The 12,470-nt window shown below is 47.7% G+C and overlaps 1 protein-coding gene across 13 annotated transcripts in view; it reads right to left on the bottom strand.

Annotated features, from left to right (window-relative positions):
• Positions 1 to 12,470, bottom strand: part of UBE4A (ubiquitination factor E4A) — a 104,912-nt gene that overhangs the window by 46,773 nt on the left and 45,669 nt on the right. For all 13 annotated transcript variants that reach the window (XM_078768528.1, XM_068136338.2, XM_078768527.1 and 10 more), the window contains exons 4-10: positions 6,819 to 6,931; positions 6,451 to 6,630; positions 6,166 to 6,310; positions 5,847 to 6,073; positions 5,494 to 5,718; positions 2,022 to 2,343; positions 1,660 to 1,783 (exon numbers count right to left, since the gene is read on the bottom strand). In XM_078768528.1, coding sequence (XP_078624654.1) covers positions 1,660 to 1,783; positions 2,022 to 2,343; positions 5,494 to 5,718; positions 5,847 to 6,073; positions 6,166 to 6,310; positions 6,451 to 6,630; positions 6,819 to 6,931 — 1,336 coding nt within the window. The remainder of the gene's footprint in view (positions 1 to 1,659; positions 1,784 to 2,021; positions 2,344 to 5,493; positions 5,719 to 5,846; positions 6,074 to 6,165; positions 6,311 to 6,450; positions 6,631 to 6,818; positions 6,932 to 12,470) is intronic.

Raw genomic sequence — 12,470 nt, 5'->3', positions numbered from 1 at the left:
CTTTTCCTTCAGTCCATCCATACTTTCCGCAATAAACACCAGATCATCTGCATACAACAACTCCCACGGTAAACCCTCCTTTACGTTCTGAGCCAGCACCTCCATCACAGCTACAAATAGTAGTGGACTTAGTACCGACCCCTGATGCACTCCCACCTTCACCTCAAACTCACCACTGTTCCCGTCCTTCGTCCTTACAGCTGTGCGCGCTCTTTTGTACATTGCCATCACTACTCTGATCAACCATTCCTCCACTCCTAACTTCCTCAATGCCCATGTCAATACTTTGCGTGGAACCCTATCGAATGCTTTCTCCAGATCAACAAACCCCAAAAACAACTTCTTCCTCTTCTCCATGTACCTCTCCTGCAACTGCCTCACAATGAAAAGCGCATCTGTCGTTCCTCTTCCTGGCATAAATCCAAACTGCATTTCGTCGATCTTCACCTTCTTCCTTATCCTCCTCTCCAACACCCTTTCCAATACCTTCATTCCATGCTCCAATAACTTTATCGCTCGGTACGAGCCACACTCCAGAGGGTCACCTTTCCCCTTGTATAGAGGGACGAGGGTACTCAGTTCCCAATCCACTGGAATGCGGCCTTCTTTCACCACCAGATTACAGATCTCTGTCATTCTCTTCACACCCCAACTTCCTGCTGCCTTCAACATATCTCCCACAACTCCCGTCGGCCCTCCCGCTTTTCCACTCTTCATTGCTTTTATCGCTTCCTCAACTTCCTTCTCAGTTATCTTCTCTGCCGGTCCTAAAACTGGGTTACTCTCTATGTTGCCATCCCATTCATTCTCTGTATTCAACAGCATTTCCATATATCTTTTCCATCTTCCTTTAATTCCATCTGGGTCGCCAACGATTTGTCCCACTTCATCCTTCAAGCAACTCACCCCCATCACATCACACCTCTCTTTCACTATGTGCTTTGCAATCCTGAATACTGCTTTCTGACTCTCTTCCGAATCCAAGCGTTCTCCAAACATTTTCCTACATGCCTCCTGCGCCTTTGCTACCTCTTTCTTTGCAGCCTTCCTGGCTGCCTTATAACTTTCATGCTCTGCTGTTTCTGCTCCCGTACCCTTCGCCTTCTGCCACTCCTTGAACTTCTTCCTCTTCTCGTCAATCCTCTTTCCAACTTCATCATCCCACCACCATGTTTCCGAGTGCCTCGGTGGTCCTTTTGCCCATCCACATACCTCACCAACGGCTCCTCACCAACGAAAAGGATGGAAATAATCATGGTATCCAAATCCATATTCAGATCTTCACCAAAATCAAATCGTTTAGTCCGTGTAACATACACCACCTCTCCACCAGGCTTTGTCCAAATCCGGCCATAACTTTTTGAGATATCCTTCTATGTATCGTTTGTTGCCCGATCTACCAATGGTGAAGAATCACTTTATAAATTATAATAGCTGGATCTGAACCCGGATCTTCACCAAAATCTAATCATTTAGTCCGTGTCACATACACTACATCTTTGCCAAAGTTCGTCCGAATCCGTCCACAACTTTTTGAGATATCTTGTTCACAGACAGACATACAGACAAACAAACAAACAGACAACGGTGAAAATATAACATCCATCCATCTTTGGTGGTAGAGGTAAAAATAAAGAAAGTGGTATCCAAATGCAGTACCGATGTAGAACAACACCAAGAGAGAACTGTGCCATGTGAAAGACTTCCGTGAGCATGTTGAAAGATGGTGGAAAATCAGGTGATACCGTGCCACGAGGTAGGAAGGGCGTCTCCTTCTCTAACCCTGAAAAGGATGGAAAAATGTGGCAGGACGAGTAGAGACAATTGGTTGGTTAGTTTTAACTGAAACGAAAAGTTACAGGTGAAGAAACAAGGTGGAAAAGGCAGAAGTGGTAAAGCAGTTTCATTTACCATGGTTATTACATAAAGAAAATAAATCCATTAAATTTAAAGACATTAAATGATAGAGAAGGAAAGGCTTATTATAGAGCAAACAAAATAATATAAAACAACACGCACACCTTTCATATGAACCCCTTTTTGCTGTCTTTCTTCAAGAGGTAGACCGGTAGCTAAGCAGTACAGGGGGTCAAAGGTGGGCAGAAGATGACAACCAGGCTGTGAAAATGGACGGCAAAGGCGTACGAGGACCCCGGCCAGGTTGAGTAAGCAGGCGTCCGACGACAGAGTCACCACGGGAGCCTGGCTGGCCCAGAGGGTGCGATGAGGGCCATTGGCGTGCAAGAAGTTGCCGAGCCACGTTAGCAGGTGTCGACGAGTTGTTTGGTTCTGAAGTAAGGAACGAATAATTCCAGAGACGCAACCATGGAGTCGGGAAATGAGCTGTGTTGATAAAAGGAGAAAAGGAAAATGTATCATCAACAGATCTTCACGGAGGCTGTACCGTAAGCCTACCTTTTAACTGGATGGAATCAACAGCACATTGAACAAGCCCCAATAGCCCCATGCTAACCGCTGCAGGAAGCAAGGAGAAGCTGATGTTCTAAGCAGTGACCCTTTGGCGGGGCGAGAGAGATGGGATTTGGGTGGTGGTTTATGTAGGCTGGGCGTGAGTCAGAGGTAGGTGGGTCAGAGCGGGGTCAAGGGGGCACATGGGGATGAGAGTGACTTTTTTTCTGTGAGGCTCAGGCTTAAGGGGTTAAGAGCCAAGAGGTCTGGAACCGGGAAAAAGTGAAAGCAATAGGGAAATAAACAAGAAGTGACAGGACATTCGATAAGTAACCTAAAACAACTTTTAAAAAGTGCTAAAATAAAAACTGCATGGTATTCATAGAATACTCATTACCCTGCGAGGTGCGTGCGAGCCAACTCTGTTTTTGAAGGTTTTTTTCTTTTTTCTTTGATCCAACATGGCTGCCAGACCACGTGAGCGATGACATCATAAATTTACATTCTCTAAATAATTGTTGTGTAGATCACGCTCAAGAAATTTCAAACTGATCAGAATGAGAGTTCTCCCTGTCTAATTATTAGGTCATAATTAAGGCACCATTGACATCATCATTGGCATCTCCATGATACTTCACAATGAGCCATTTTTCACCATTTTTTCCATTGAGCGGTTTCGGAGATATATAGGTGTAACGTTTTTCCAAGATGGTGTCCATACCACGTGACCCATGACGTCATAATTATAAATAAAAATAAATTATGCAGGCAGAGGCGCTCCTATGGTAAAATTCCGTTTCAATCGGGTCAACGGTTGCCGAGAAAATGAATTTTTAAAATGCAGACACACATGTACGCCACACATACACCACTGATCGCCGAACCCTGCTTTTTGCTTTGCGAGTGCAGGGTAATAAATATACCCGAGTGGGCTGACAGTCATCTCTTGAGGTTGTAGTTCAAAACTCTGCCGATTTGGGGGGACCCTTCTTGGAGCCCCCTGATCTCTTGGGATGCCTCCCAAGGCAGAGCAACTGGAAAATCTAAGACCGAGCGATCCTGCGGACCATCGAGTAGAACGGCTGTAACTACCCTCCCCCCGTCCCCCCCCACCCACCCACCCTGAGCAATAAATGAAAATTGAGAAGGTTTCAGAGACGGGAGGTTGAAGTGAATGAAAGGCGCTCGTTGATCCTGTGGGGAGCCACCAGCCGATCCTGTAGCTAAGCTTTGCTCTTTGCACTTGTGACTTCTGGCGGTGAGCAACCGGCTTGGAGAGGTTTGACTGCATCTCCACCAATGTGATTTATGGAATGAGCTTCACTCTGCAAAATGTTCTACATCGGTGAAGCTGAGCAAACGGTCCCATGAAGACTTGCTCGATGGAGAACACAGGCCTCACCAAGCCAGTTTCTCGACATTTGAACCCTCCCGGACCATTTGTTCAGCCACATGGCAGTCTCCAGTATTTCTCTACATTTCAGCACCACGGACAGTCGTAAATGAAAGGAGCAAAGCCATATCTACAGCACCGATACGTTGGCTCCACAATAGACTCAGCTTCTCCGAGCTTCCCACGGCGGTTAGTATACCTCAATCAACGCCCTGTTGATTTCACCCATTGTTCGACCCATCCCCTGCCACAAATATACACTAGTCGTCACCAACAAGACGAGATCTTCTTTTAACCGGTTCAACACTAGGCCATTGTTAAATCAAAGTGCATTTGCAAAGACTAAAACAAGAAGACGTCATGCGGAGCACGATACTTGCAAAATCCGCCCCTCCCCAAAAAGTTTCCATTGATACAGCAAATTGTCCATTTCATGAAGATTAAAATTTACGATCATGATCAAAGCTTGGGTCAACAGGATGAAAAGTGATGATTTTTCAGATGAAAAATGATGATTTTAGAAGTTTGACCTTGAGTTGACCTTTGACCTTTTGACCTCAAAAATAGTTGGTTTCCCAATTCAGTGAGGCAATACGCAAATGCTGTTCTATTTTCAAGTCAATCGGATGAAAATTGATGGGTTTTTAAATTTTGGACCTCGAGTTGACCTTTGACCTTTTGACCTCAAAAGTACTTCATTTCCCAATTTAGTGACAATATACAAATGCTATTCAATTTTCAAGTCAATCGGATTTAAAATGGCGATTTTATAAATTTGACCTCCAGATGACCTTTGACCTCAAAATCAATAGGCTTCTAGGCTTCTCAATTGGGACGACCGAGACAACTTGGTGAAGTTTCGTGACGATCGGTTTAGAATTGTGACCTGTAGGCCGGTGACAGACAAACAGACAGACAGACAGACAGAACCACAAACGCAACCTACCAATATACTTGAAAAATCTTCGATTTTGCAAGTAATAAAGCAAGAGTACAGCCATATGATAGATTGAGGCAAATGCCTCTTGGTACTTGTGTCTGACGAGATGGCCTTGTGTATGCTCCAGAAGGAATGAGAAGGTAAGGTTTTGATAAGGTGGGGAGAAAGTTAAGTTTTACCTCTCCCCACCCCCCCCCCCCCCCCACTCTCTTCAATCCCACTCCACCCTCCAGGTCTTTAAAACAGCTGTTCACCAACATCTCTTATCTTCCCCCATCCAAAACCTTGATCTTTTCTACCCCCGCTAATTTCACCCCAATTCCACTTTTTTGAAATACCAACTTCTGTCCTGGAAGTCCTTGGTGTCCTTGTGTTTTATACTTCTCCCTCCCCCCCCCCCCCCACTTCCCACGCCTCCTCCCCCCAGGCCCTCTCCCTCCCGCGCTTCTCCCTGCTCTAAGGTGTTGTGTTTGTGTGCTTCCCCTCCTCTCCCCATCTTGTCTTCCGCTCCCTCGTTTTGTATGTTTTGTTTGTCTGGTTGATTTGTTTGTGAAATAAATGTTAGCTCTTTCACGAGCCTCGATTCAGTATACAAAAAAAAAAAAAAATTTTTTTGAGGTGAGGGTAGAGAGGGAGCAAATAAGCAGTGGTCATAATGAGGGGGGATGCGGGGGAGGGGGTGCGGGGGGGAGTTTGGGGAGTTGTTGGGGAGGGCGGGACAGAGAAGGTCGTGCAGGTGGACATTTCTCACCTCGTGTACCCTGCTTTTCTGTGCTTGAACCTCCAGAGGGGATAGCTGGGTGGGATGAGGGAAATACTCAGACTGAGGGAGTGTAAGTGAGAGAGGAAAGGCAGAGGGGGAGAGAGAAAGGGGCGAGGGAATAGCTGACGGAGAAAGAGCAAGACCCAGGAGCGAACTGCTGAAGGATGATGCACTTCCACTCAAAGTTGAACTTCCCAGGTGCTCCATTAATACCTTGGAGGGTGTAAGAGGCCAATAGACCAAAACGTGTTTTAGTTGACAATATTGTAAAACACACGCCATTATGTTCATCACCACAAGCATGCTATTCTCAACAAAGAAAGACTCAGAAATTGACAAACCTGAGCAAGAATGGGTTTTCGTGACCAGGTGAGGAGCAATTCTAACAAGGGCTCCAGCTGCGGACTTTCGAGGCGCAAGCCCTTGAGATCTTTGACCACAACATCCAGAACTGGAATGAGAGCTTCGTTCACTGCTTCTGCATCTTGCATTTCACCTCCACTCTGAGCTTCTCCAGCTCCCAGGGTGTCAAGCACTGCTGTCATAAAGTCCCAACCTTTGGCTCCACCTGCGGTAGGTCGTTTGGCTCATATGGTTGTGAATGAGAATCACCTCCTCCCCAAACCTTAATTCATATTCTTCATCGCGTCGTACACTTACCAGTAAGTAGGACCTGCAAGAGCTGGTGAGGAGGACTTTGATCGAACAGCAGGCCGGAAGTGAGAAGTGCAGTGCCTGCTTGTACAGCACATACCTTCTGACATCTTTCCACGCAGCTCAGGAGAGAATGGGGAACATGGCAAGCCTGCGCAAACAAAACTGAAATTACAGCTACTGTGATCACCAACAACAAAACAAGTTGAAATCTCTCACCCTATCCCTGCACGACTCAAATCATTATTTTTCTCTATTTCCTCCACATCCTCCCCCTTCTTCATCCCACACCTCATCTCGGGCACGGACAAAAGAAGAGAAGAGGTAAAGAATGGCAGCTTTTTCCGTGGCCTCTTCTTCCGCCGCATGCATTCCGATTCTTCTTCCTGTCCCACCTTCCGGGACACTTCCATCGTCCAACCAAACTAACTGCTCCTCTGGAGATGGCATTAAGAGCCGAGAAAAAACAGCCTGGCGGTGGAAGTTAAGAACAAGGAGGGAGTTAAAACAATAATAGTGTGGGCAGAAAAATGAAATCGTTTGGTGAGGGAGGGAAATTTCAAAGTAGAAGAAAGAATCCGATTATAAAGAAAAACCTGAGAGAGAGGAAGAGATGGGGGATAGGAGGCTTTAAGTTCCCCAAATCATGGATTCCTCACCCTTTCGAGGTTGTGCACTCCCAGCCATGTTTCTCCTCCCGGTTCGATGCCGATCTCTGGCAGGTACACAAGGCAAGGTGGCACACCTTTCCCTGCTGCCAAACCCTCTTCCGCTGAGGAAGACAAGAAAGAGTTAGAGGCAATCCAATCACAATTTCAATGGCACATCACCAAAAGCCAAAAGGTACAGAGACCCATCGAAAGAGGTAATGGTCAACGAATCTGATGAAAGATATCAAGGAAGAGCAAGAGAGAAAGATCGAGAATTTTTTGGGATTTTCTAAGTGGTCTAAAGTGTTTTAAGGGTCATGAAGGGGTCTAACGTGTTTAAAGAGTCTAAGGCTCTTAAAAGGGGCCTACTGGGGTCGAAATGGGTCTAAGGGTGAAAGAGCAAAAGGGGTCTAAAGTGTCCAAATGGTCTTAAAAAAAAATACAACGGTCTGAAAAGTGTCAAAGAAGGGACATATGTCTCAAAAGGGTTGAAATAGGTATGGAGGGGTCTAAATATGTATGAAGGGGTATAAATGGGTATGGAGGGGTCCAAATGGGTATGGAGGGGTCTAAATGGGTATGGAGGGGTCTAAATGGGTATGGAGGGGCCTAAATGGATATGGAGGGGTCTAAATATTGTTACAGTTTTTAGAACCTTCACTAGTAAATTTTAGTAAATGCATCCCTCATAAATGTCCCCCTGTAAATATTCCCATCAATTGGCTTGTTAAAGATCGCACCCTAGTTAGTCCATGAAGGACACATAGCGAACCATAGGACCTCTCCGTAGTTATCTCATTATTAAGTGTTTCAGTTAAGGACCTGTTCCCAATAGTTGAATCTGGGTTGCATTAATCAAATAAGATAGGTCCCTTTCAATTTCCCCAAATCGCCTCACCCACGCTTCAAAGTGACAGTCGGGCAGCGTTCGCTGCCCCTTGGTTTGGCTCGTTTGACTCCCCACCAGCCGCCATTAGCCATGCGGTCAAGCCGAGAAAGAAGGGGGAGGAGCCACCAGAACAAGGTGTGGCTCGCGGTGAGCCAACCGGTAGGCGTGTTATCAGAGCAGGCGGCTTGATTTCCATCACAGCAATAAAAGCGGCTGCAAGGGACTGCTTAACCAGTTGGAGTTGAGTGAGAGGGTTCCGAAGAAGGAGAGAGGAGAAGGTACGAGTTGGGTGAGAAGGTGCAACCTGAATAAGAGAGTCGGTGAGAAGGCACGAGAGAGACGAAGCTGCGTGGAGCTGCTTCGGAAAGCCCCTACCGTGTGAAACCGAGTACGTGGAGCTGCCGTTGGCTGTTCGCTGCCAGCCCGGAGCGTGGACCTGGAGCGGACCTCCTTGCTGTGCCCTGCCGAACCTTCCAGCCCTGCTGTCCTGCACGGACCCTTCTCCTTCGTCCAGTGATTCCTGCCTGCTATTCCCTTTCGTGTAAGTCTGTGTTTGTTCTGTCTGGGCGTTGATAATTAAGACTGTTTTAAGGTTTGCCCTGTGTATCTGCTTTTTCTTCTGTATATTACTTGCATTCCTCCTCTTCTTTGGTTTTGTATATAATTAATAAATTCCACCTGTTCCTTCTTATTCTTTGGTTTCATTCTCCCCCGATCGCTTTAGTCCTTTCTTTCCATCGAGTACCTGTGGCACGATTTGGCTAACGCTTTATAATCGGGTTTAGTCTCTTGATAACGGCTCGAACCGCGGATTGCTAAACCGCTCGGCAAATACCATCTTGTCCGTGGTTCGAGCGGTACTTGTCTCCCTGTTTTGCGGAGGGATTGGTAAAGGTATTCGGGAGAACACCTGGACCAATAACCCTGATCAATCCCACCCCGCAAAAGAGCGTTACAAGTACCAGGACCAGAGACGGCCGGCCTAACAGGCCAAGGGGATTAACCCCCCCTTGCTAAGGGGAGTGCCGTCTCTGAGATCCGTAACAATATGTATGAAGCGGTATAAATGGGTATGTAGGGGTCTAAATGGGTATGGAGGGGTCTAAATGGGTATGAAGGGGTCTAAATGGGTATGAAGGGGTCTAAATGGGTATGAAGGGGTCTAAATGGGTATGAAGGGGTCTAAATGGATATGAAGGGGTCTAAATGGGTATTTTGAGGCTAAATGGTTTGAGGCAAATGGGTATGAAGGGGTCTAAATGGGTATGAAGGGGTCTAAATGGGTATGAAGGGGTCTAAATGGGTATGAAGGGGTCTAAATGGGTATGAAGGGGTCTAAGTGGGTATGAAGGCGTCTAAGTGGGTATGAAGGGGTCGAAGTGGGTATGAAGGGGTCTAAGTGGGTATGGTAGGGTCTAAATGGGTATGGAAGGGTCTAAATTGGTATGGAAGGGTCGAAATGGGTATGGTAGGGTCTAAATGGGTATGGAAGGGTCTAAATTGGTATGGAAGGGTCGAAATGGGTATGGAAGGGTCTAAATGGGTATGGAAGGGTCTAAATGGGTATGGAAGGGTCTAAATGGGTATGGAGGGGTCTAAGTTGGTATGGAGGTGTCTAAATGGGTATGAAGGGGTCTAAATGGGTATGAAGGGGTCTAAATGGGTATGAAGGGGTCTAAATGGGTATGAAGGGGTCTAAATGGGTATGAAGGGGTCTAAATGGGTATGAAGGGGTCTAAATGGGTATGAAGGGGTCTAAATGGGTCTAAATGGGTATGAAGGGGTCTAAATGGGTATGAAGGGGTCTAAATGGGTATGAAGGGGTCTAAATGGGTGTGAAGGGGTCTAAATGGGTATGAAGGGGTCTAAATGGGTATGAAGGGGTCTAAATGGGTATGAAGGGGTCTAAATGGGTATGAAGGGATCTAAATGGGTATGAAGGGGTCTAAATGGGTATGAAGGGGTCTAAATGGGTATGAAGGGGTTTAAATGGGTATGAAGGGTCTAAATGGGTATGAAGGGGTCTAAATGGGTATGAAGGGGTCTAAATGGGTATGAAGGGGTCTAAATGGGTATGAAGGGGTATAAATGGGTATGCAGGGGTTGAGGGGGTCTAAGGGGTGTGAAAATGAATGAATGATCCTTTTTAGGCCATTTTCCCCGCTTGAGCAGGGGTTAGCCTTGCGGGCCCCATGGCAATCATGGTTCCCTGTTTGAGGCAATGTTTTTATGGCCGGATGCCCTTTCTGGCACCAACCCTTAATCGCCTCTTACGATGCGCAGGGATACGGTGTACCTATTCTAAGCTGGGGTACACACCAGGATCATTGTGGTCTAAGGGGTGTAACCACCGTTTAGAGGCCATTTTTCCCCGCAAAGCGGGGGTTGGCCTTTTCGGGGACCGTGGTAGTTGTTGTTTTTTGGTCCCCTTTTTGAAGCAATGTTTTACGGCCGGATGCCCTTCCTGACGCCAACCCTTTTTGCCGCCTTCAACGACAAACAGGGAATTACCAGTGAACTGGTACTCAATTAGCCGACCTCGGAAGGATGACAGGCTGAGTCAACCCCCCTGGCATTAATTCGGCGATCGACCGAGATTCGAACCCAGGATCCTAGGATCCTAAGCCGGCACCCTAGCCGCTAGCCCAACACCAGGGATTTTTTGCCGCCTTCAACGACAAACAGGGAATTACCAGTGAACTGGTACTCAATTAGCCGACCTCGGAAGGATGACAGGCTGAGTCAACCCCCTGGCATTAATTCGGCGATCGACAGAGATTCGAACCCAGGATCCTAGGATCCTAAGCCGGCACCCTAGCCGCTAGCCCAACACTAGCCCAGCGTGACAAGGGGTGTCCAAGCGGTGCAAAGGTGTCCAAGGGGTGTAAAGAAAAGAAATGGGTATGACGGGGTCTAAGGGGTGTAAAGGTGTCCAAGGGGTGTAAAGGTGTCCAATGGGTGTAAAGGTGTCCAATGGGTGTAAAGGTGTCCTAGGGGTGTAAAGGTGTCCAAGGGGTGTAAAGGTGTCCAAGGGGTGTAAAGGTGTCCAAGGGGTGTAAAGGTGTCCAAGGGGTGTAAAGGTGTCCAAGGGGTGTAAAGGTGTCCAAGGGGTGTAAAGGTGTCCAAGGGGTGTAAAGGTGTCCAAGGGGTGCAAAGGTGTCCAAGGGGTGCAAAGGTGTCCAAGGGGTGCAAAGGTGTCCAAGGGGTGAAAAGGTGTCCAAGGGGTGAAAAGGTGTCCAAGCGGTGCAAAGCTGTCCAAGCGGTGCAAAGGTGTCCAAGCGGTGCAAAGGTGTCCAAGCGGTGCAAAGGTGTCCAAGCGGTGCAAAGGTGTCCAAGCGGTGCAAACGTGTCCAAGCGGTGCAAAGGTGTCCAAGCGGTGCAAAGGTGTCCAAGCGGTGCAAAGGTGTCCAAGCGGTGCAAAGGTGTCCAAGCGGTGCAAAGGTGTCCAAGCGGGTGCAAAGGTGTCCAAGCGGTGCAAAGGTGTCCAAGCGGTGCAAAGGTGTCCAAGCGGTGCAAAGGTGTCCAAGCGGTGCAAAGGTGTCCAAGCGGTGCAAAGGTGTCCAAGCGGTGCAAAGGTGTCCAAGGGGTGTAAAGGTGTCCAAGGGGTGAAAAGGTCTAAGAGGTGTTCAAAGGTCTGAGGAGTGCAAAGGTCTGAGGAGTGCAAAGGTCTGAGGAGTGCAAAGGTCCGAGGAGTGCAAAGGTCCGAGGAGTGCAAAGGTCCGAGGAGTGCAAAGGTCCGAGGAGTGCAAAGGTCCGAGGAGTGCAAAGGTCCGAGGAGTGCAAAGGTCCGAGGAGTGCAAAGGTCTGAGGAGTGCAAAGGTCTGAGGAGTGCAAAGGTCTGAGGAGTGCAAAGGTGAAAAAGTGCAAAGGTCTGAAGAGTGCAAAGGTCTGAGGGGTGTAAAGGTCTGAGGAGTGTGAAGGTCTGAGGAGTGTGAAGGTCTGAAGCATGTGAAGATCTAATGGGTGTAAAGGGTCCAAAGGGTATTGTTATGTTTGTGGGTTAGGGATACTTTAGTCCAGGTAGATTTGTATGGGTAGGTGCTCAGAATGTCATGTAGAAACCTTGATGTAATAAGTACTTATTTAGAACGTGTGTTTGGATTAAGCTTGTATATTCTTCCCCATCACGAAGTGGGGGCCAGGGGTGCATGTTAATTAGCTCAGGGATTATGTAATTATTTCATTGTATGTTGTTCCCTCTGTGATTTATCCCTATGTCCCTTATGGCACCGCATTAGACACGTAGGGCTAGAATCGTGCATTTAATGGCACTCGATAATAAAACATACCGGAAGCCAGGACGTTGAGCCCTACCACTGACAACCCTGACTTGGGAGGCACACGCAGGACGGGCAGGCCGAGGCCACGCCCCGAGGAGCCGTGGTTGGTCAGGGTTCTTGATTGACAGGAGGACTGGTAAGAAGCAGCTCGCTGATTGGCGAGGAGGACAAATGACGTAAGAGCCTGGGTGATAAAAGAACGCGCCAGTGGACATTACGCTCTCTTCTCTTCTTCTTCGCTTCACTCTGCTCTTCGCTTCTTTCTGCTCTCTGCGTCTGGTCTGGATCGCGGCAGTCGGCATTTATCTCTCTCGTTCTGGACAATGAAGCAAACGATTGTGCTAGGACGACGGGCTCCAGGAAGCGATCGGACTGACCATGTTCAGAGACACCACTGATAGACGTGCAGAGGCAGCAACAGAGCCGCAGACCGAGGGCTGCAGTTTCCCACCAAAGACGACGAAGACAGGCAAGGCTGGAGGAGCGAGCGAT

Source organism: Myxine glutinosa, chromosome 14 (assembly GCF_964187855.1).
Source record: "Myxine glutinosa chromosome 14, kmMyxGlut1.1, whole genome shotgun sequence".
Classification (NCBI taxonomy): Eukaryota; Metazoa; Chordata; class Myxini; order Myxiniformes; family Myxinidae; genus Myxine; species Myxine glutinosa.
The sequence above is the reverse complement of the archived record's forward strand: the minus strand, read 5'-3'. Positions and strand labels throughout refer to the sequence as shown.